This window comes from Empidonax traillii, unplaced genomic scaffold, assembly GCF_003031625.1.
Source record: "Empidonax traillii isolate 1590-97213 ecotype Southwest subspecies unplaced genomic scaffold, ASM303162v1 scaffold277:size2070623, whole genome shotgun sequence".
Taxonomy (NCBI): Eukaryota; Metazoa; Chordata; class Aves; order Passeriformes; family Tyrannidae; genus Empidonax; species Empidonax traillii.
The window spans coordinates 1,355,273-1,379,026 of NW_020955470.1; the positions used below are offsets into that span (position 1 = coordinate 1,355,273).

Consider the following 23,754-nt stretch of genomic DNA (forward strand, 5'->3'; position numbering starts at 1 on the left):
CTGCAGTACAAGAAACATCCAATGTCGATGTGAGCCTTGCCATACATAGTTTAAAAAACAAAAGACAACCTCATATTTCATATGGACAGTAAAGATAAGGTACATACACTTCTGAAAAGGAAAACCATGTTAAATATTTTAAAATATTCACATTATTCACTTTATATGTTTTAGCTATCATACCTGTAAAATAAGCATGTCCTGACGGAGGTCATCTCCATGTTTGAAGATTATGCCTATGGTTTCATTTGACAGAGCTGTTGGATCTGCACATTTAAATTCAAGCCAGAGGGGCTTCTTCTTAGATGCCATTACTTTACATTTTTCTATCTGTAAAAGACACATTTATTGCTTGCTAGCCATTGTACTCCAACATCAGCACAACTAACCTTTTTACACAGCAACTACAGAATAGTTTAGCAACTTTCAATCAGTTATAGCACAAAAAACACACTGAAAGTAAATGTAAGGAACAGTGTTCAATTGCCATATAAAGCCTCACTGAACCTGCACAACTTTTAACCACTGCCCAACCAACCAAGGAAAAAGTGTATCTTGACTCTCCAAAACTGGATTTAGCATGTAAATCTGCTTCAGATAGATTTAAACCAGGAACAGAGAATCTGACAAAACTGGCAAACATGGACCCTCATAACAGCATTTCAACAGGTGCTTTGCAAAACCAGAACATAATCACTGTCCAATGCAATCTATCACACCATCCACCCCGTGACTTCCAGCAACTACATGCCATATTGCTTGACTCAATTTCCTTAGCAAATTGTTCAAATTCATGGAGAATATGACATTTTTGAAACTAATTTAACATAATCATTCATAAAATAAGAAAATTAATTCCCTAGTTTTATTAAATTTTTAATCTTGATAAATTCAGCATTACAATAACTGAAACTGCATTACTTCAAATGTTTTCTCCAGTAATTATGGCTAGCACAACTGTAGTATGCAATACTTTTTATTCTGGAATTCCTGATTCATGTACATTTCTATGTACAATAAAGCCATCTAAAATTAAAAAAAAAAAAAAAAGCAACTGCACATTAGTGTTTGAGAGCTGATAGAGAGAGATGACATAGGAGATGAGTATTTTAGAATATTCACATTTCATAAACTGAAGTTCTGAGCCTGTAGTTTAAAGCAAAACAGTTTTTACCATCCTTGGTTTCAAAAAGGAAAGAAGTTTTCAAATCCTTGAACTTACTAGAAACACACTGATTTTGCTTCTAGTATTTGGTTTAGACTAGTACCTCAGCAATGCACAGCGGGGAAGTGTTTAATTCTCTCAGCTTGAACATAGATGAGCTTATAGCCTGTTTACCAAGGCACAGGTTTATTTAACAGAAACATGGCCATATCTAGACCTGGTGATACCTAACATCCAAATGAACACTTGGCTGTTCAGCAATTCCTTAAGTTGGATGGTCCTTGGCTAAGAGAAAGTTAAAGGGATTCTTTTCTTGTGGGGTCCTTGCTGCACATCAAGTCCCTCCAAGGATCTCACTATGCCTCTTTACCCACACCCCACATTGCATAGCAAATGCATGATCCAATTTCCTTTCACTACACATCCTGGCTTAAACTAATGGAAAAATTATAATTTCCATTTAATGATTAGAATTTCACGGGTTGTTGCATTTTTTGTAGCACATGGTGGCATATCATTACACTTAGAAAAATTGTAACAGCTCTGGGACCAAAAACTTACTGAGTCTATGAAATGTCATCATATTCACACTGAAATAAGACTTTCAAACATATTAAGCAAGATTTTTTAGCAAATGACAGATACTTGCAAATAGACTTTTTTTTGAAAAGGATTTTCAGAAACTCAGAATATACTCACCACTAGGGCTCCTGCTCTTAGCCCAGGATCATATGGAACTCTAAAACTTTCTGGAAGTTTGCTGCTCTGTAATTTTTCAAGCTTTTGTCTCAGCTGTGCAATAACTGCAATCACAAGTAAAAATCCACAATGAAATAAAAAGTTGGAAGGTAAAAAGCTTACAGGTAATCAAACTTGTTAAGCATCGTGATTTGGTTAAAAAGCTCTGCTTAGCTACTTTTTACACTGCTTTCCTCATGGATCTCCTGATTTGAGGAATGGAGGAAGACTCTTTAACTTGCCCTATCAATGGTCAGGGCTGTTTCAGATGCCTAAAGTCTTCAAGCACCACACAAGTCATGTGATTTCTCTGCAGTGTTAGAAGCACTGAATAGTGCTTGGCGTCCTTCCGAAAACTCAAGAGATTGCATTAAAATGTCAGCTTTCATTAAAAAAAAAAAAAAACACAGTAGAACACACAAAAATACTCTGCCCTTATAACTGACAAGAAATGCAGAGAGACTCTTGGCTTTTGAATTTTTAAGAGACAATATAGAGGTACTGAATTTCCTAACCTCCTAAACTGGTTTCATATTGCAGCCCTGTTAATCTCACATTCCAGTAAGAACAAAATTTGCTGTATATTTATATGAACAAAAATTTTACTGTTCATATCTGAACTCAATCTTTTAATTCATAAAACTTCAAGCCTCTGAATCTTCAGCTCAGAACAGTAAAGATTACACAACATGTGACGTACTTTATTCATCTCAGCTAGCAGGTGTTAGCAGCATAAGCAATACACTGGTTATTACCCTGCATTAGGACAAAGACCTTAACACCGTTCTAAAATGGTAGCTGTAGCTACACAGCAGAGGATGCATATACATGTTTGAGTAATTTTGGAGATAAAAATTAAAAATCAAAAAAAACAGTACTGAGAAAACTAGACATGGACCTGGATACTTAAAACAGGATCATAATCAGAGAATCATGGATCAGTTTGGGTTGGATGGGACCTTGAAAGGCCATCTAGTCCAACTCCCTTGCAACAAGTCAGGACATCTTCAACAAAAATTTCTCAGAGCCCTGTCCAACCTGACCTTGAGTATTTCCAGGCATGGGACATCTCCACCTCCCTGGGCAACCTATTCCAGTGTTTCAACACCTTCACCATAAAAACTATCTTCCCTATGCATAATCAAATCTACCCTGCTTTAGTTTAAAGCCATTAACCCTTGTCCTATTCCTGCAGGCCGTACTATAACGTTTGTCTCCACCTTTTTTTTATAAACTCCCTGTAAGCACTGGAAGGCTGCTGTAAGGTCTCCCCAGAGCCCTCTCTTTTCTCCAAGCCTTTCCTCATAGGAGAGATGCTCCAGCCCTCTGATCATTTTTGGGACCCTCCTCTGGACTCATTCCAGCAGGTTCATGTCTGTCCTGTCCTGAGGGACCCAGATCTGGACATAGTGATCCAGGCGGGGTGTCACAAGGGCAGAGAAAAGGGGTAGAATCACCTCCCTCAACCTGCTGCCCACACTGCTTTTGATGCAGCCCAGGATACTTTGGCTTTTTGGGTTGTGAACACACACTGACAGAAAATGGAGACAGTTTAAAAGCTGCTGTCAAATTAAGAAAGTGAAGCCAAAAGAATTTGCCAAGAACTCACAGAACACAAATGTTACACATAACCTACAGGGTTTTAGAAAAGAACTACCTAGCAGTGCCTGGTGACCAATTTCTTGTGGTAAAAAATAAATTTGACAGCAATACACCAGAAATACTAAGTAGACTTTATAATTAGACTCTTTTCAAAAAAAACCCCACCCAAACCCACAATAACACGAAATCAAATCAAAATCAAGCCAACTAACAAAAAAACAAAACAAAACAAAACAGCCAAAAAAAACCCACACCAACAAACCAACAAAAAAAAAACCCTAACAAAATCCCCTCCCCTTCAAAAAAAAACCCACTTAGCTTGTAGTAACTTGGGTCATGAAACAGCTATCTAAAACAGAATTATAGATTTCCTAGAAAAATGTAGCTTTAGTTTAGGGTTGGACTTGATGATCTCGGAGGTCTCTTCCAATCCAGTTAATTCTATTTCAGTAAGTCTCCTCATTGTAATTAATATAATTCAAAAACTGTAGGCCAAACAATTGAAGCAAGCAAAGATAAGGAATTAGCTGATTTTAAAACACATGTAAAGGCACTAGCTAAAACAATTTTCAAGTTGATCTGGTTTAAGAACAAGGTGCTATGCATTTTAAGAGATGAAACAGCTGCACAGACACATTTCTGGGAAACAAATTATCTAGCACAGTGGTGATGAAAGCAGATAATCCCATGAAAGATGTATTACGATCTTAAGAATTTATTTATTTATTATTACTTGCTATGTTCAAATATAAGCAAAGAGATTACGTGAAAAGTTAAAGAAACAGTCTGACAGCATGATTGCTACTGGAATAGTATGGACCTAACAGGAAGGAATTCATCCTTTAAAAAAATCCATAAACACTGGAGGAAGAAATATATATATAAGAATTAGATTAGACTGCATGACAGAATGAAATGAAACAGAACAAAACATTCAGACTGAAAATATGAACAACGATGAACATAGAAATGACAGGGCAAAAAAGAAGCAATAACCTAAAGAATAAATTTTAGGATATACATTTTTTAAAAACATAAGAAGTAGAGGGTGCCTGTAGGGAAAATTATGTCCTCAAAAAGATGAGAATAAATTACATTAGCTATAGCATCAGTAGGACACTCCACATTTTCAGGAAGACTTATTTAGTGAAAATGTCAATTATATAAGTCATCGTTCAATGTTCTGCTGTATATTACATACAAAGATTCTTTAACTTCAAACCTGGTGGGTGTTAATGTGATTGCTTTCTCTTGAAACTTTTCTTCTTTGCCCACATATCCTTCGAAGATAATATATTATGGAATCCACTGCTGTTACAGACATGTACATCTGCAAGGATGTAAAGTTTCTTTCCAAAATACGGAATTCTGACTAAATATATTTAGGTTATAGAGTATTTTAAGATAAATTTAGGAAGTTGATTAGAAACAATGTTTTATATGGGGTTTCAGTAAGCCCTTTAACTCACACTATGTGGTAACATAACAGATACTACACATTTTACTGAAGAATAAATGCATATTTCCTTCAATTTTCTTTTGAAACACCACTGCAGCCACTTCTGCACAGCCAGAGTGGAAAGGCTCTCCAATCCAAGGAATTCCTGGCTGGAACATTCCAGGCTGAACACACAGGAAGAGGTGGTCTCTCTACAGCTTTTAGAGCTTTAATATTATCATGTCTTCTCACACTTACCCCCATCACCAAGCAAGCGACAAAGATGATGATAGACAAGCTTTTAAGGAAGTTGGGAGAAAAAAAAAAAAAAGGCAGGCAAAACCCAGAGGCAAACAGGCACTGCATAACCCTACTGTGGCTTCCAAAGCAGTGCTTACAAGAACTGGAAATTACAATACCACATCCATGTCTCCCAGGACAAATGCTCCTCAAAGACAGTAGATTCAGCCCTGATCCTCCACCAGCTTCTTTCATGGCATAGCAGAAGCTGTCCTGGACTCCTCCACCATGTTCTTGCCAAGAGTCTTTTAGTGAGAGCTTAGGGTAAGGCCGAGTTTCTTGGCAAGTTTCACTCTTTATTTCCAGTTGATATTTGTGTCCTGGATTGTTTCTTTCTTCAGTGCTGGCATCCAGCTAAGGGTTACGTACAAGAACTTAGCTGTTTGCCTTTTGTATGGTGTGAAGTTCAAGAAGATAAGCCAAAGCATGGGAAAGCACTGGGTGTCTAGAACATTGATATTCTCCCCCTTCTGGGGTGGAATGAGCAAACTATTACTGGTTCAATCATTATTAGCTTACACGCATCTTAAAAGAAAATTATGCCCTTTGACAGTAATTTATCCACAAATTTAACAGTACAATTTGCTGTTTAGTTTTTCACACCCAAAGAGAAAAAAAACAGTAATATTACCAACAAAGAAATTCCTGTTAGCAAATACCTTGAGAAGTAACATCATACTTTTCTGCAGAAACTGATTTTATCTCCATTGTGACTTTGTGCAGCAATTCAATGACTTGAACCTGCTTCATGAAGTCATCCAGCATGGCCTTCCCACAGCCCCTGAGATAGGCCTCGAGGATGACGGCAAACCTCTGCTGGTAATGCATGGACTGGGCAATCTCACTTCTCAAGAACCAAAACAAGAAGTGACCAATTCTTTTGTTCTGGAGGTGAAGAAAAATACTGCAATGAGCACACATTTCTTGACAAAGGGTTTTACGCCAGCAACTTCAGCGTAAGTTGGCTGTATTTTGAAGTACTTACCCTCAAACCACGTTTGAGCAGAAATCTGGCTAATGCGCTGTCATGATATGGCTCAAATTTCACAGCCTGAGCAATAAAAACATAGAAGGCATGTTATAAACACATTTAAGATCCCAATGCACTTACACTTCACCACTGACATCTACAGAACACACTGCTGCAGGAATAGAAAATGTATAACAAAGCAGGTCTTTTTGAGGCTTCTCTGTGTCTCATTCCAGAAGCACTTTTTCTTTGCAACAAGTTCTTTTCAGGTTTATTATTAATGTGACAAAGCAAGGCATGGAGTATCTAACCAGTGAGGCCAACCTGAGTACATGAAGAAAAGGGAACAAAACATCACTCCCAGGCTGTAGCAAAAGCTAGCAAAATCCGGAAACAGTCTGCAGTCTGACTGACACTGAGAATGCTCGAATTTATTACTGCCAGATGAAATAACATATTTGTAATCATTCTCCAATAAAAATATCAATAATAAAGTACTGGTTTTGGACAACATCTGCTACTTCGGGAGTAAGGCCCCAGGGTTCACTGCTGCTTCTCCAGAAAGCATGGGATACAGGACAGGCTTCTCAGGGCACCTACCTGGCCTTTAACCCCTAAATGAATCATAGAATCAATTGGGTGGGAAAAGACCTCCGAGATCATCAAGTCCAACCCTTGATAACGGATAAAGGCTCTGATACACATTCTGTACTGATGTAGTACAATTAAGAGAAGACTTCACCAGAGCTTTTTTTTTAATGACTCTGTGAGAACAGATGTATTTTTTCTCTTCCAAAAGCTGCTCCCCTCCACCCAAGCCCACAGACATTTCCAAGGTACTGTCAAAAAAGGGTGTGGGAAAAAAGTCACCAATTCTTTTCAAGTGTCAGCATTGGAACTTTTTTGCTGTTATTCTCTTCTTCAATCCGATAACCAAGTGAATTGGTCTTCCAGAAAACTATTGCACTTTCAGGTACTGGACTGTGCCAAAGAACTTCTCTACTTCAACTCATTTTTCCAGCAGCTTCTTTCCTGTTGCTTCAGGAACTCAAGTTTATAGGAGCTTTGTATTAAGATTAATGGTGGGGAAAAAAGTATGCGTGTATATCCTATGGCAAGAAAAAAGAAATAAGAAGCATACAATCTCTGAAACAGAGTCACAAAATCCTGTCATGGACTGAGGGGGTTGGTGAATGGCTTCAGGTTCTGGAAATAGAGTGCCAGGAAGCAGCCTGTAGGGAGATTAAGGGAAAACAAAGGGATGCACAGAGAGCTGGGTGCATGTAGTATGCTCAGCTTTCAGAAGCAACTAAGTATGCAAACCTCTAGCAGTAGTTATTCAACAGAATATAATGGCTCTTTCAAGATCGTTGCAGTCTGCAGCTTGCAAAGAAGCAACCAAGCCATCAGCAAAGGTCTGCTAAATTCATCAAACAAATTATAGTTTTATAAACTCTTAAAAGTGCTGTGGCACACAGTTGCTTTTTTATTAAAATATCAGCACGATTTCTGAAAATTAAATCTTCCTGTGGGTTTATTCAACAGGAAAAAAATCAAGCTTTTTCAGTCAACCTAGAATGAACCAACTCAGAAAAAGGTCATAAAGACACGTTCTTTCCAGCTGCTGGCTAAGAGACAGACAAGAAAGCCAAGCACCAGGCTTGCCCTTCTCCTATATCATAATCCTGCAAGAATTGTCTTGACTGTCTCTGCGGTACTGTTCTATTTCCCCAAACAACTTCATCTTATTTAGGAAAGATAATAAGAATTCACAACTATAAACTGATTTTATGATATATAGATGCTTTTACTTTGTGTATGAGATTAGGAGGTATGAGGGGTTTTTAATAAAAATTAATTTTCACTGCAGTAAGGTGCCCAACAGCAGTAACTATCACATAAATTCAAATGGATTTGCTTACAGTTCCAAGGAAGCCTATTAAAACCCTCATTCTGGTATACACTGTGCTTAATGTTCTCAGTGCATATCCTTGAAAAACAATTTAAGACTGAAATACAGTCAAACATCCAACATTGCTTCAAAACAAAGCCTCCTCATTAAATTTGCAAATATATTTTCATAAAATAATATTAAAAATGTATTATGAGCATCCTTATCGAGCTGATGGTTTAGAAATAATTACTTTAAAAAGTCAAGCCCATTTTTCTTTTTTTCCTCACAAAGTCAAACATCAACTTTTGCACAGTAACAATAAAATCTGGCCATTAAAAGATGTCTGCTGGCCCTTCATCAGGTCCCTGCACATACCTTTGCCTTGTCAATTCAGCAGAAGAGCTTTAGTCACTGCCATATACATGCACTGCAGTCATTGGTGTTCGTCTTACAAAGGATTCTGTTGCATTTTAACTATCCTATCCATGTTCTATCAACTGTACAGAGAATGACAGACCATTATTGGAAGATAAATAGGTTTATTTATAGTGTGGCTGCTTGTATTTGGGATAAACCTGGGGGGAAATAAAAGGCTTGCTGGATTTCTAACTCTAAGGGAAGGTAAAATGGAGGTAAAAAGAGGGCAATAAGCCACAGAGCTTTCATAAAGGCATGCATGTGAAAGGTGATGAGCGTTTGCAGAAGAGACATTTCAGATGTGTCCACTCAAGTAAAGGAATAGATGACATCCATTCTCTGAAAAATGTAGATTTTTAAATATATTGTGGTACCAAAGCTTTGCTGCAGGATGCTGACAGCCTACATTCCACTGTTAGCTGAGAAACAAAGACAAGGAAAGCAGTAGAGAGGTGAAAGTTGGAATCTAGCATTTTTTCCTTTTTAAGGACAGTAATCCTGTAATTTCTTACAACATCTCTTACTAAAAATGACACAGCTAAGTTAAACCACTATGATTTTATGTATTTTATTTAAGTGTTAGAGAGATTTATTCTCTTTAAAACTTACCAGATTTGTACTTCCTGAAAACAAACAATTTCAAAAACAAACAACAAATGGAAAAAACCCCAGTATTTCCTCCATTCTCTCAGGCATTAGGACAGCCACCAATCACCATTCCAAACTCTTAATTTGGATACCAAAAAAACTGTATAAAATTGCTGAGCCACATGTAGACAGCAAAAGCTCACAAGCCAAGCAGATATATATAGCAGCAACTACGTGGGAGGTCCAATGAGGTAACCGTAGCGACTCGTTTGGTTAATGCAGAAGTGCATAAATTCTGCCTAATCTTCGAGCAAGCAAAGACAAGGCTAGAAAGGTTTTGTTTAAGCACTACTGCAGCAAAACCTGAAATACTAACTTCCATTTTCCTGGGAACCCAGGTGTTCTCTGAAATCGCAGAAATTAAAAGCCACATCCTGCAGCTTCCCCAGCTGTAGCTGTTCCATTTCTATTTTCTTTCAAATTTTGAATGTCAACTTTGTCCTCTGATTCTCTGAAAGAAGTATTTCCCGCTCTGAGGGACATCAGCCTTTCCATGCAAACCAGAGCCCTGCCAGGTGCAGAAAGCCTGTGGAGTGGCGTGGCTGCAGGGGCCACGCTCACCAGGAAGAACACGGGGTTACAGCTTCCATCAGCCACCAGAGGAGACTTTGCTGCTGCCCAGTGACAGCACCATGTTGAGAAAAAGCAACCAAACCTATTTTCACTTATAACTGATATAAACCTTCTCAACATTTCATCCGGCAGATTCATATACAAAGCGCTTCTAATCGATACAGAAGTGATTCATTGCCATTAAACCCACAATTTTTCACCCAAGTTCCTCAAATGACTTAACCTTATTACGTAGTCCTAGCAACTCTTTAGTTACTTTCAAAATTTTTTTTGGAAGCTTCTAGATAAATTTGGTCCCCTTAACACTACAAGACTGAAGTCTGCAATATACTGTGTAACTACACTGGTGTTCTTGACCTAAAACCCAACCCCAGGTTTTTCTTCAGGCCTTGCCCATGTCAACTCACCCTTACTTTCTTTCTGTCTACACTCTTTTGATAAAGTCGGTTAACAACTCTTCAGTGCTGTATGATTCAGACTTGATATGAACAGGATTAAAGACAGCGCAGTTAGGATTTACTCCCACCACAGCTGTGCTGGCATTTAATTTTCAGAAAAACTTACTACTGTAAACACAAGATGCAAATTGTAAGACACAAGGCAACAGTAACACAGAAACAATGACACAAGCAAAACACAAAAAGTAGAAAAGTGTGTTTTGTGTTAACCTGGTTACTACCACTGCTTTGACTAAACACTGAAGACTTCAAACCTAGGGATTACTAATAAGACCTACTAAAATGAGAATGGTGATGGGGTAATGCAAATATTCCTGCAAGGCAGAGCTTAAGAATGCAAATACACCTTACCTGCACAAGCTGTAAAAGATAATGAAGAACATCATCATCTTCTAAACTTTCCAGTTTTTGAACTGCCATTGCTCGGACATTTTCATCTGAAAAGTTACAGTCCAGAAGTTGCATTGTAAGTCCAACATCTAAAGTGCTCTGATCCCAAACTTCTTTTTTAGCTAGCAACTGGTATGTTTTGGCCACTATTTCTTGTTGTCCCCATTTCACAGAGCTAAGCAGCTTAGGATATGCCTTGGGGTGCTTTATGCTTTCATATCTAAAGTGCCACAACAGTTCTTTGTCCTCAGGAGAAAGTGGATTAAGTGGGTCAGTTGCTATGATCTCTTCAAGTTGTTTGCGAAGCTGGTTGGGCATTTCAGCTCGGGTCCTGTCCCCTTGGGGGTCTGATGCTATCCTGTGCTTGGGCAAGGCAATTGGGTGACAATATTTGTCCAGCACAATAGAGATAGCCATTGAGTTTTCTTTATCTGGGTTAGTTGCTGATGTGAGTTTGTCTGCATTGATACTTCCTTGTTCTTCCCCCTTGCCTGGAATTTTCCACATGTGGAGCACATACTCCCCACTTCGTAGCAAGAAACGGTGATCTATCAACAGAAGATTTACATAATAGAGAAGCTGGGTTTTGCATTTTGTATCGGAGTTGGAGGATTCATGTGACTGAAGGTTTGTCTTTGTGGAAGGCCCCTGTGCTTTGCCACAGTATATCTGAAGATTCAGAAGAGCTCCTTTAGGCAAATCCTTGATTTTGATATCAAACTCCAACCAAATATTCCACAGAACCTCCTCAGTAAAAGGTTTCGATGAAGTTCTTCTCTGTGAAAGGAGCTGCTGCCCGTGTTGAATGTTAGCTTCCACAAACACAGTAAGATCAGTATTTCTTGGTAAAACTGGGATATCAATGCCAATTATTTTCACCCTAAATTTCCTATTACAATCCCACAATGAGATAGTGAAGACTCTCTCATGATCTTTTCCGTCTATTGTCAATTGTTCGTGATACCCTGTAACTCCTGTACAGTCATCCACCAAGGGCCATTCTTCCTTCTGAACCTCATCCTCATTCGGGTTAGGGGGATTGTCTAGGACAAGGTGGATTTCTTCCCCATTCTTAAGGCACTGTCTTATCCAATGAAAGTCTTTGATTGGTGTCTCTCCAATAATGTACTCATCTCTGCCACAAACCCTGAGAACAAAATCCAGCTCACTATGATCTTCAGGAATGTCCATCAAAGATTTTTTCTTTGCCATTTTTGTGAAAAAGCTGTGAAGAATCATATCTGGAGTGTCATTTATTGACACTTTAATTTTTTGACTAGTTGTTCCTCTATGTATGATTATGAAAATATTATTATTAGTGATCTTTTTAAATAAATATTCTGGGAGTGGCTTGGATGTAGTCCATGGGTGCATTGCGTACAATTTAGGATCTCTGCAGGCTACCTCTATCATTCGTGGAGTGACTAATCTGCGACGGGTAAATTCTAGCTCATCATCATGCACGTTGCTTACGTCAGTGACATCGTAACCAATTAAATCATTAAGCTGCCGCTGAAATTCCTGAACTTCTTCCGATGGTTTTTGTTTCTGGACAACATAGATCTTGCCTACCTTTTTCTGTAACACTTTCCAGTACAGTATGCAGTCCAATGTCTGCAGTACTTGATGTTTATCATAAATTTCATACCATTGCCCTTTCTTCTGATACTGCAGGACAAACTGATCTGGGGTGAATGCATGGTAGAAGTCTGTGGTTTGACTCATCTCTATTGCACGCATCCAAATCTGTGCCTTCATTTGCTCAACCGTACAGTTGCCAGCTATTTCAAGTAACATCATTTCTGGTACTTTAGTATGTTTATTGCTTGTAGGTAAAATGAACTCAATGGATATCAGTTCCATTGAAGAAAAACTACTGGATGTACAATGAGGTTTCATTCTTCTTCTCCTTCGTTTGTTTTCCTCTCTCATAACAACAGTCTGTTCGTGATCCCCCAACTCCATGCCAGAAGAAATCTAGCAAAACATAAAAATTCTTGATTACTTCTTCATTTACATTTATCTTTACTCTAATTTTTTAAGTCTTGCTAATTAAAATCATAGACTAGAATCCTGCCATGTATACACTTTTCATATTTCTGCTTCTCCATAATTTCTTGTCACAAATACTTGATTTACATGGATAAACTCAGATGTAGTCTATTCAATTCAATACCAAACATAAATTAAAAAAAACCAAACCAACCCTACAGTGATTAAATCATTAAAATGGAGCTTTTAGACATCCTTCCCAGATTTAACTGACGATAAGCAATCTGAGTGTACGACCTCCATATTGATTTGTTCTTGCTTCTATTTGATCTAACACTGATTCTTCTGCTGCCTCATCTGTTTTGATGATGCTGATTTAACACAAGTGGATTTACATAGAAATCAAAAGACATACTCCTGTGTATGAGCAGAATACGATCCCACTGAGCTCCAGGAATGGCAGAAAGTAACAAAAAAAAGAGCAATATTTGCAGACTGGACAGACATGAGCTTATTCCCAGTTTCCTCTGCCTCTTTTAACTGATGAGGAATCAGGACTTCCACCTAAAAACAGCTCTTAGGATTCAAAAGTCAGAAACTATTTCTGAAGACAGGTATTTAACGTGCATCTAAATTCAAGGCTAGTGTCCTTACATGTGCTTCCTTTGAATTCACCAGACCGATAACATCCATCCATTTTCAAAGTATGCACTTTCAATATGAACTAATAGTTTATTACAGAAAAAAAATCTCCCCAGCTGACGCCGATTTATTACCCTATATATCAAATCACACCTAAACCGCCGGTGAAACAATATCAAACATAAGTAGTCTACCTTATCCGCATTCAGTAAACAAAATATATTCTTGCTTTCAGTCAATCTCCATTGAACAATATTAAAGTGGAACTTATTCACCGAGAGCTTGGAAAGCGGAAGGCAGAGCTGATTGAGCACACTCGCACAAGCCAAACTGCCATAGCATAGTGAAGTTCCTTTCCAAACAACACTTTCTACATGGAAAATCTTTCTCTAACTGCTGGAGAAAAGTAAAATCAGTGTAATGATTCCTTAGCAGATAATAAAACAAGCAGATAAAAATGTAAAAGTTTAAACTGAAGCAACACAGCACGTTAACTAAAATTCTTTTTCAAGTTCCGGAAAGCAGTGACTGTGGTCTATAATTGACAAAGTAGAAGGAAATATTACCTGCTTATAAAACAAAGGCTGACTTGCCGAAGACGACTCATTTGTTTAATTTTTGAAGTTCCTATTTTTTTAAAGGAGGATCATTCACACAAAAAGTTTCTTTGTTTAGGCTGTTCTGCTTTTCTTGCTTGCCCTCATATCCAGATGCAAAGGAAGTGCTGCACTTACCAGGAAGGAAGTTTTAACCAAGTCGATTATACATATGATTGCTCATTTTAAAAAAAGTCAGAACGCTTTTCCTGTTATAACAGTAAAAATACACCAACAGTACACCAATTTAACATACACACATAGAAGACATGCTTAAAGCCTTTTAAAAATAGCAAAGAATAATCTGGGCAATAAAGGTAATGAATTCAATAAAAAATAAAACATTTTAAACCAAAACATTTTTGAGAGATTACTATAAAAGAGTAAAATACCAATACTAGATAAAAGACAAGTATATCTGCAATGTTTCATTACTTTTATTTTCATGGTGACAGCTGTTTCAGGTTATCAATCAACTTAAATTCACTTGAGTTTTTTAAGCCAGTCTCTGTACAGGCATCACATGGATATTGTATCTGCCAAGGGCCTTGCAATCCACTAGAAATGATGACTTAAGACTCAGGAAGAAAATAAACCATATACTTCCAACTCTAATTCCTGTGGTTAACTACAACCTGAACAGTTGTTCCTTTACTAAAAAAAATGCCCACAGAAAAAAATATTTGGGAAAACATGTTCAAAACAGAAAGAAAAGACAGAAAAAACTCTAATTATATCCTTTTTCCTTATGACTCTTCCAGTGAAATACTGACCCTTTTGAAGACCAACAAGCAGTACACATCCTACAGTGGTACATATCCTACAAAAATTATGGTTCTTGAGAAGAAAAAATATGAAATAGCTGAAAGGTCTTTTAACAACAATGAAGTGGTGGTGCCTTTTTCTTTAACATATTCACACTTCCTATTCATAAGACATTTTTTATTAAAAAGTGAAAAATAACCCTCCCCCTGTATTGGTGAAAAAATCTGACAGCCTCTTACCCGTCTCCAGCGGGCCATTCTCTATCTCAGAAAAATGCCTTCCCCCCCACACACAGCTCTTCTTTCTCAGAGCATCATTCTGCTTGGCAACCAAGATTGATTTCTTTTTAGAGGCTATTTTTCTCAGGAAGTGAGTTTGGGGGGAAACACACTTTGTCCCAGCTCCTTTTATCTTTTAAAGCCAGTATTTGAATGTTCTCATGGCAGTGGCGAAGTTACCCTGAACATTTTGTCGCTGGCATGAAATCTACTCATCTTGGCCAAGACACCTCCAACATTCATCCTCCACCCATGTGCAGCCTGTCAGTATTCATCAGCCACAGTCTCTGTGGCATCTCAGCAGTACACACTGCATTCCCCTCTTACATTGTATAATTTTTAAAATGCAATTTAGTCACATATTTTTCTTCATTTAAACATAAGCAACTGGCATCAAGAGTTTTTTCATGTCAACAGGCTGCGTAAATTTTTTGCAAATAGCCCTTATTCTAAAGTCATTATTCTGCCCCTATATAAGTAAATCTGGAATCATTTTGGTTTCATTAAGTTCTGCTAATCTAAGAAAGCTTCCAGATTTAAGATGTCCTCAGCTTGCTGCTATGTGCTACGCACCCAAGGATTAATTTTTCAAACACATATACAACAAACAGTCCATCTTCTGCTAAGCTCTTCCAGCACTACTCGACTGATCAAGACCATCAAGACAATCAAAGGCAGCATCTCTACCTTATGCAGCAGAGAGCTACGCTGCACAGTGTGCAACAAATGCAGTTGTTTCACACTCATCCACTTACAAAGGCAGGTAGTGCAACACAGTGAAAGGTTCAGATATTCCTCCCCAAACTGCATCAAGATGCAACACAAAATGCGTGGCACTTCTGTAGCTGCCCTGCCTATACAAGGCTGTCTTTTCTCCAAATTCATTTGAGCTGTGACCTGTCATGTCTAGTCCAGCCCAATCCAATCTCCATCTCCATCATCCATTTTCATCAGCTTCAGAAGGCCATTCTTGGAGAGTTGATTGTCTCTTATCCATCTCTGCAGTGACAGACACAAAAGTGTCCCCATCCTTAATGCGACACCCAACTATATCCATTTTCTGCTAATCTATGTGCTGGCAAAACCATACTGCCTCACGCATATGCGTCACAAAACTTTGATGTTAAATCATTTAAAATGAGTTCCTAAAACCTTTGTCATGCCTAAGCTTTACCTAGAGTATTGACATTTCCATATGTCTACTGCAAGAGCAAAAATCACTTTTTTATTTCTAATTCTAATGAGCCTCATCAACCCTGAATATCCCTGAATTAAAAGAACTGTCCTACCACTGGTTCACAAATCCTGATGGGGTGCAATGGAGCACGAGGAGGGGGGTCTGTAGAAAGGTAACCAAGGCAAGTAAACAGTCTTGCCTTTGCCTCTAGTTTGTTCCTATCTCTTCACCCAGGTCAGCAATCTGACCATAACAAGAACAACAAAAAATTTGGTTAATTTTCAGCTGGATCAGTTCCTTTATCTGACTCATCACTTACAGGAGTGGTAGGGCAGTGAGAGAAGAGAAGGGAGAGGAACAGAGCCAGCACAGTTAAGATGAGATTGAAACATGATTCACAGTAGAATTAGGAGATAAATTAACGAGTAAACTTGTTAAATGACTTGAAAACACTGGCTGAAAGGCACTTTGAAAAGACAATGCGGTATTATGAATTACTTCATATATTCAGCTGGAAAAAATTTAGGACAGCTGTCAATCTTCACTGCTCTGTTAGGACTGCATTAAAGTTCTGCTGGTTACTATTATACTTATTCTACATTAGCTCCTGCTTCTGGTTTAATACATCATGTGGAAACCTTACTTGAAAATTATTCTTTTTACTTTAGTGTGAACTCCTTCCCAGTCAACTCAACCTGCAAGAAAATAAGCACATTTTACCGAGTAAGAATTACCTTGTGCATACATTATGCCAATATAATAATCACAGAATCACAGAATCAACTAGGTTGGAAAAGACATCTGAGATCATCGAGTCCAAGCTCTGATTCAACACCATCTCATCTAGGAGACCACAGCACTAAGTGGCACATCCAGTCTCTTCTTAAACACCTCCAGGGTTTTTATGTTCATAGTTTCAGACAAAGTTAACTTAAAAGATAAGTTAAAAAAAAGCAAAAACCCAAAACTACCATGACATGACCCAAAGCTTTCCAAGCACTAAACTACATCTACTTGCCTGCACTGTCCTGCAGCAGGAGACAACTTTGCATTTGCTGGGCAGAAGTAAAATACATTTTCCCTACACCTACTGGTGATCCAGTGCTGAACACTGCAGGTAAGATACAGCACTAACACGTTAAGGATGAACACAACAACAACAAACCACTTTGCTCTGTTTGTCAGATCCTCTAGCAACTACTAGCTCTCATGGGAATCAAATCAGTGCAGGTTCCCATTTGCAAGTAAACTTCACAGGTAATGCAGTCACATTCCACATCAAAAAGTATACAAATCAGCAGATACAGCTTGGTCGGGAGGTTGTTACTCAATCAAACTGCTATTACAGCTGTAGCACTTTCAGGTTCCCCCTGCCTTCACTACAGACCTTTGCATATTTTGGTTTCTACATGAGCTATCTATTTGGGGCCGATTCTGGAACAAACAGTAACTTCTGTCCGGCTCAGAAAACTTAGGTAAGAATTTCAGCCAAGTTTTAGTTAACTGGCGTTACACAAGCCATGGATAATCTACCTTCAAAGCAATACTTCACGTGGAGTTTGGAAACACGGAGATGGCAGCTATGGTTCCTGCTGGGACACGCTCGCCATTTGGACACTGCCTGTCCTGCCAGTCTGTGCCCAACGCTGATTCCCAACGCCGTGATCTGATCGACACCAATAACCAGCTCCCGAATGCCCTCAGCTATTATTTCAGACGATTTGTAGCGCAGTAAGGTTTTATGGTCTGTATGTACCAGACAGACACAAGAGGCTACTATTTGCTGGATGAGGAAATACAGTTATTTACTGTTTAAAAGCAGAGTTGACTCACAGATATTACGACCCGAGGGAACTGCTGCCACACTATCTAGTGCTATCCTTCACTTCGCATTGTTTCATTCAACGTTCCAACAAGCTTCCTCGGCGAGTTTTCCATCAAACTCCGTAACTCCTGTTTGGGCCATGACGTGAGGCGGGGCCGAGGCCGCGCGGGGCCGGGCAGCTCGGGGGCTCAGCAGCGCCGGGGACAGCGGGGCGACCCCGGCCAGCCGCGCACGCCCTGCGGGAAGAGGCCCCGGGCTCGGGAACGGCGGGATGGAGCCGGGGCTGCCTCCCTTCCTCCCTTCCTCCCCCGGCCCACCGCCCGAGCCCCGAGATGGCGGCCGGTGCCGCCCGCAGCGCCCGCCGGAGGGCGAACCTCGCCGCGCCCGGACCCCCGGGGCTGCCGGGGCCGGGGGCGCCCTGCGGCGGGCGCGGGGCCGGGGCGGGTCCGCCCGTGGCCGCCGCGGGGAGCGGAGCGGCACCGCCACCTGCGAGCCCCGGCCTCGGGCAGGGCCGGCCTGGGGCGGGGTCCGCCGCGACCCCCCGGCACGGAGCTACTCACCACAGCGGCGGCCCCGGCCCCGGTCCCGGCTCCGGCTCCGGACAGGTGTTCGCCTCAGCAGGAAGCGGCGCGGGCCGGGGACCGGCGGGGAGGCTCCATGGCCGGCGGGAGAGGCAGCTCCGGAGCCGCCGCCAATCACACGCCGGGCAAAGAGGGAACCGGCTGTGGGGCCTCCCCGCCCCGCCCGGCCCCGCCACGGCCCTGGGGCACCCGGCCTTGGCCCCGGCGCGGCCGCATCAGCCGGAGTGCGGACAGACCCGCCGGCGGGGTGGGAGCACCACAGCCGCGGTGTGGCTTTACTCGTCAGCGCAAGTCATGCAGGATGTGTCCTGGTGTCAGTACAGGCAGCAAACCCCCCTGGGAGCAGCTTCCTGAGGTATTCCTTGCCCAGGGCCCCGCAGCCGGCATGCCCACGGCACTCCCGCAGTGCCCCCCGGGGTGCGGGCAGCTCGTTCAGGGCAAGGGCAAATCAGTTTGTCTAAGCTGCCCTTCTCCTTTGGAATGATTTTCATACTGTCTGATTAAACGGCTTCTGCAGGTTAAGCATCTTGCTTATTTTTTTAAAAACTACTTTTTTTGTTCGAAGTTGCTGTGTTATTGTTTTTCTACTATTTTCCCATCTCCAGACTGGGCAGTCTTGGATCTCTCTTTTTAGGTCATGTTCCTTAGACTTCCTATGATTCCTGTAGCTCGCCTCCCGGTTCTTGCCAAATGGGCCACATTGTTTTTGGAAAGCACTGCCCAGAACTGGACCTAGTAGTATTCCAGCTAAGGCCTTGCCAAGACTGCCCACAGCAGGAGGATTAATTCATCAGCCTTAGGGTGCCCGGCCTCAAAATGCAGCTCAGGAATAACCATTCGCATCCAATTCAAACAAACAAACAACTCCCCCTCACCACTCTTTCCCCACCCTGGCTGCTGTCTGTTTGGCTCTGAATGTGGAGCTGAGCATTTCTGTCTCTGCAGCTCTTTTTTGGAGTGAACAGAAAACTTTCCATGATTGAGATTTTCTTTGACCCAGATCATGCAGTGAGTGTCACAGATGAACCCTGTATGGCAGAGTGCACACACTCGCCCTGAAAGCCATGTTGACATAAGGTCACACCTTCAGGGAGTACTGCACAAGACCACAGGTTGCCACAAAGACTATTATTAACCTCCACAGAAATAAAATATCAGAAGGAAATAACTAGTTTGTTACACATACTGATGGTATTATAAAAAGCCAGATAACTGTTGTTATAGTATGGATGGATTCTTTCAACTTAAAAAATCATTTGCATGACATTAGGAATCATAATACCAGCCTGAAGCAGTGAGTATTTGAGGAACTGTTATATAAACATGGAGTTTCTCAATGAACATACATTACACTGAACTGTGGCTATAAGGAATCATAACTCTGTGCTGGCCTCAAGTTCCTCAAGTTTTTACAAAGATGAAAGCAAAGCAAAAGCCTTTTACAACTATCACGGGATGTGTGTGCAGCACAGGGGAAACACAGTGAAGACTCACTTCATGCCTGGTTTTGCCTGATTCAATGGGTAGTATCTGTCAAAGAAGTTCAGCTTTGCACAGCATGTGTATTACTGAATGCTTTAAAAGACATTTGAAAGCCCTATCAAAATAGGAAGTCTTTTTTTGTTGTTGTTGGCTGGATCCCCAGATGGATCACTCCAGGAACACAAGTGTAACCAGTTTGGAGATTAATCCTGTTAAAATCCATGGACTTTATTTGGGGATGCACAAACATATGGAGATTTGAGCAGCTGAATAAAAAGACTGTCATTTGTCAAAAGACAGTTATAGAGGGAATAATATACAGCCAGAGCAAATGACACGTTTCATGTTGATTTCAGCCAGAATTGTATAACATATTTTTTAAATAGCTATAAGTCATCATAATGTTATTTGCAATGCAAGAATAAATTATTTTGCTTATTATATTTGAGAAAGGTTGGTAAACTGAAAATCTTTGTCTTTTCAGGGTTGAGTAAGTTAATAAAATACTAAATTTTTGCTGTTAGTCTTCACCTTGTCTATATATAACACCATTTTCTTTATTGCCTTTTTTGGTAAATCAAGTAATAACAAATTTTCCTGTGAGCAAGGATGCTCTCCTTGTAGGTTGTATATTCTTTGGAAATACACATTATAACATTGTTTTATTCCTATTCATTTCCAAATGTGACACCCTTTCCCATAAAATATCTGTTCATTTGTTTTGGTTGGTTTTTTTTGTTTGTTTGTTGTTTTTTTTGTGTGTGTGTGTGTGTTGTTGTTGTTGTTGTTGTTGTTGTTGTTTTTAAGTCAAGAACAGCCTGTAGAATAAATCAAAATGCATATTTTACCATATCAAAAATGGAACTTTAGAACAGTCAGGAATACCATAGCTTAATGAAGGAAGGTGAAGAACACAATTTGATATTTAAATGAAGCTGATTTAATCAAAATTAGTCATGCAAAGAAGCAATCATTTTGCTAATATAATCTTGTGGAATGCAGTCAAAATGCAATTATTTGCTTTATGTTCCAGCTGTAATAAAAATATGACAAGGAATCACTGTCATGATCTTAAATGGCAGTTTTGGAGGTTGGAAAAGTGTAAGATGGTGTCTTTTGTGTCCTCTGCACAAACATCAGTTTTTATGTTCTTTCATGGATTACTGCGATAAAGAGTAACAGCCACATTAAAGCTCGGCAACAACTTTATATACTGACATATGCTGGAACTGGATGTGATTGTTCAGTTGTCATTGACAAACTGGGTTCATTACAATTTAGGAAATAGTATCTAGTAGTTTGGGTTGGATTTTATTTTCTATATTGCCAGCAGAGAAAAAAATTAAATGCAGTAAGTTTGTAGGTCTTCTAACAACAAAATAAAAGCCTGCTTGCCTAGTTCCAGCAATAGCTACATTCAGTTTTGTAATTGCTTCTTTATGTAAAGAAAATGGGAAATACATTTTGCATCCCCTTGCAGTGGTAGATAGCTTTCTCCTTCCTTGGAGAATTTATAAGCTGGAATTTTCTAATTGGGTGTGAACAGTTTATGGTGCATTCAGTAGAGGATTTAAAATAAATAGACTTACAGCTAATAAATAAATCTTACAGCTCTGCTGTGAAAACTGATCTTGTAAATATGTGATCAGTTGTATTGACATCATTGCTGTTGATTTGTCCATATGCACAATCATATGGTAACTTTGGAGAGCAGTGTCAGGAAAACTCTAACAAGAAAAAGAGGAGTCTTGTCTATCTCTTTGCCTTCTCCTCCAAGAAATACCCACTCTTTCCTTTTCTCCTGATAGACTGTTGCTCCTGTGATCGAGATTCTGCACAAAATCCCTCACTTCAAACACCTTAAGCTTCGCAAACAGGAAACAGCAGGTGTTCAGAAGCCTTCAGAGGTACATCTGCTGAAGATTTTGTCTCCCATTTTATTGATTTAGGCTGTTATGCTTCAGAATAGGTATTTAAAGCACAGGGGTGGGAGTGCAAGCTATTTCCTCTGTACCACATATGTACACACATCAGCTGAGATGTAAAACTCACATAATACCTCTTACTGGCTTGAATGCCAATTTTTTTCTGTTCACATGTGTATGAGGTTGTCAGAGAGAGAGAGGTACTCCTCATGGTACCAGAGTGTGTGTAAACAGATCTTTCAGATCACTGGTTATTCTAAAGGGGTGGGGAAACTCACAAGATTTTGTGGCTGCTGACAGAGGTCTCAGTATTAGGGGATGTTGATGCAATGTTGCATCATCTTGTGGTGTTGGGACTTGACAGAGGAAATGAAAGAGGTCAGAAATAGAAATGTAAAGAAAAGGAGTTCACACTTCCAACAAGTCCTCTAGTCTAATATCAGTATATTAAGTAGTGTTAAATATAAGGTACAGACAGGAATTCCTCAGTCTCTGAAAGTTTCTGACACTGAAAATAATTAGTCTAATTTGGTTATATGTTATAAGGTTTCTGTAGACAAGCTCTCTGAAGGGTGTTGCTGTGTTATCTTCCTGTCCTGATATTTAGTGCTCTTAATCTTCGAAAGTTTGCTCAGCTGTGTACTCATTTGTTGGTGCATCCCCCCATCTGTGAGGAGGTAAATAAATTTACATTGCGCAGGAGCTATGTAAGGGTAGACTTTTATCAGAGGATTTCTGTGTTTTTGTTGTAAATGAGTAATGTAAAATGCTTTCCCTTTAAACTACCTCATTGCGTTTCCCTGTACATTGAAGTAATGTATCCTTCAAACACAAAACTGTTGCTTACCACACAGGCACCCCACAGGCTAATTGCTGTCATACTACTCAGGAATACAGAAAGGCATTCAAGGAGGAATCTATTTGTTCCACAGTTTAGTTGAATACAAATTTATCTTCAGAAAAAGCTCTTTCCCAGCCTGATCTTTTCTGGAATCACATCCTTAATCTTCTCAAACAGCTTTAACAGGTGGCCTCAGCAGAGTGTCTGGATTACCACATTTGGTGTTTTTACGGGACTGAATAATAGAATTTTGTTAAAAAATGCTGGATCCCTTGTACAGGAAGCCTGTGAGCAGGACTCTCTCCTGCCTGGGAGCTGGGGATCCTTTTGGGATGTCAGGGTTGAATCTGTGACAACACTCCATATACAGGAGACAGTACCTCATCATACTGGTAGCTTTTTAAAATAAACACCTGTCCTCACACTGGAATATAGAGCTTCTTTACAGACAAATCAAAGCCTTGACACCCAGGCAGCCAACACAACTGTAAGGAGTAAAAAGCCAGTTTCAGACCTTGAACTTTGCATATTTGCTTCCTAGAAATGGAAGCTAAGTAAAGCTGTGAACCAAAACTTCCACATGGGAAGTGTCAACCCTTACACACAAAATGAGGACAGCACTATGCTGTGGGTATTAGGGCTTCATCACCTGTCAGTCTGGTCTGTATGGATGGTCCTCCGTTGTCTGTGTCAGCCAGGGATGGTTAAAGACAAACATGGGAACATCACCCAGATAAAACAGCTGGTATTGCCAGACATCCTGTGTATTTTAGGATTCCCTGAGTTACCATCACAAATATTGCATTATCTATAAAATGCATGTCCCCATATTTCCCTGCTAGCAGTGGAAAGCCAGGCCTCTCCATCAAACTTTTACAAAGCGTCTTTAGTCTTTTGCATTTCCCAGCATGAAGCCTGAGCTATTCAGCAGTTGAGCCCAGCTTGAGTGTCTTGTGGAAGGCAGTAACTGCTGCAAGTGCTGGTCAGGGTCTGCTGTTCCTACCCTTCCTGAGCCCAGAAAGTAAGCTGTGACTTTCCCTTGATCTGCAGTTCTGCA

General features: G+C 40.0%; 1 protein-coding gene across 3 annotated transcripts in view; it reads right to left on the reverse strand.

Moving 5' to 3' along the window:
* PIK3CG (phosphatidylinositol-4,5-bisphosphate 3-kinase catalytic subunit gamma) overlaps positions 1 to 18,810 on the reverse strand; it is a 32,460-nt gene extending 13,650 nt beyond the window's left edge. Inside the window, exons 1-7 of one of the 3 annotated variants that reach the window (XM_027890094.1) lie at positions 18,429 to 18,810; positions 13,794 to 14,032; positions 10,555 to 12,570; positions 6,229 to 6,294; positions 5,903 to 6,128; positions 1,865 to 1,968; positions 184 to 330 (exon numbers count right to left, since the gene is read on the reverse strand). In XM_027890094.1, coding sequence (XP_027745895.1) covers positions 184 to 330; positions 1,865 to 1,968; positions 5,903 to 6,128; positions 6,229 to 6,294; positions 10,555 to 12,558 — 2,547 coding nt within the window. In that variant the 5' untranslated portion in view covers positions 12,559 to 12,570; positions 13,794 to 14,032; positions 18,429 to 18,810. Of the gene's footprint in view, positions 1 to 183; positions 331 to 1,864; positions 1,969 to 5,902; positions 6,129 to 6,228; positions 6,295 to 10,554; positions 12,571 to 13,793; positions 14,033 to 17,876; positions 18,173 to 18,428 lie in introns of those variants that run through there. The other 2 variants (XM_027890095.1, XM_027890096.1) reach the window with 2 other exon arrangements.
* Positions 18,811 to 23,754: the final 4,944 nt, after the last annotated feature.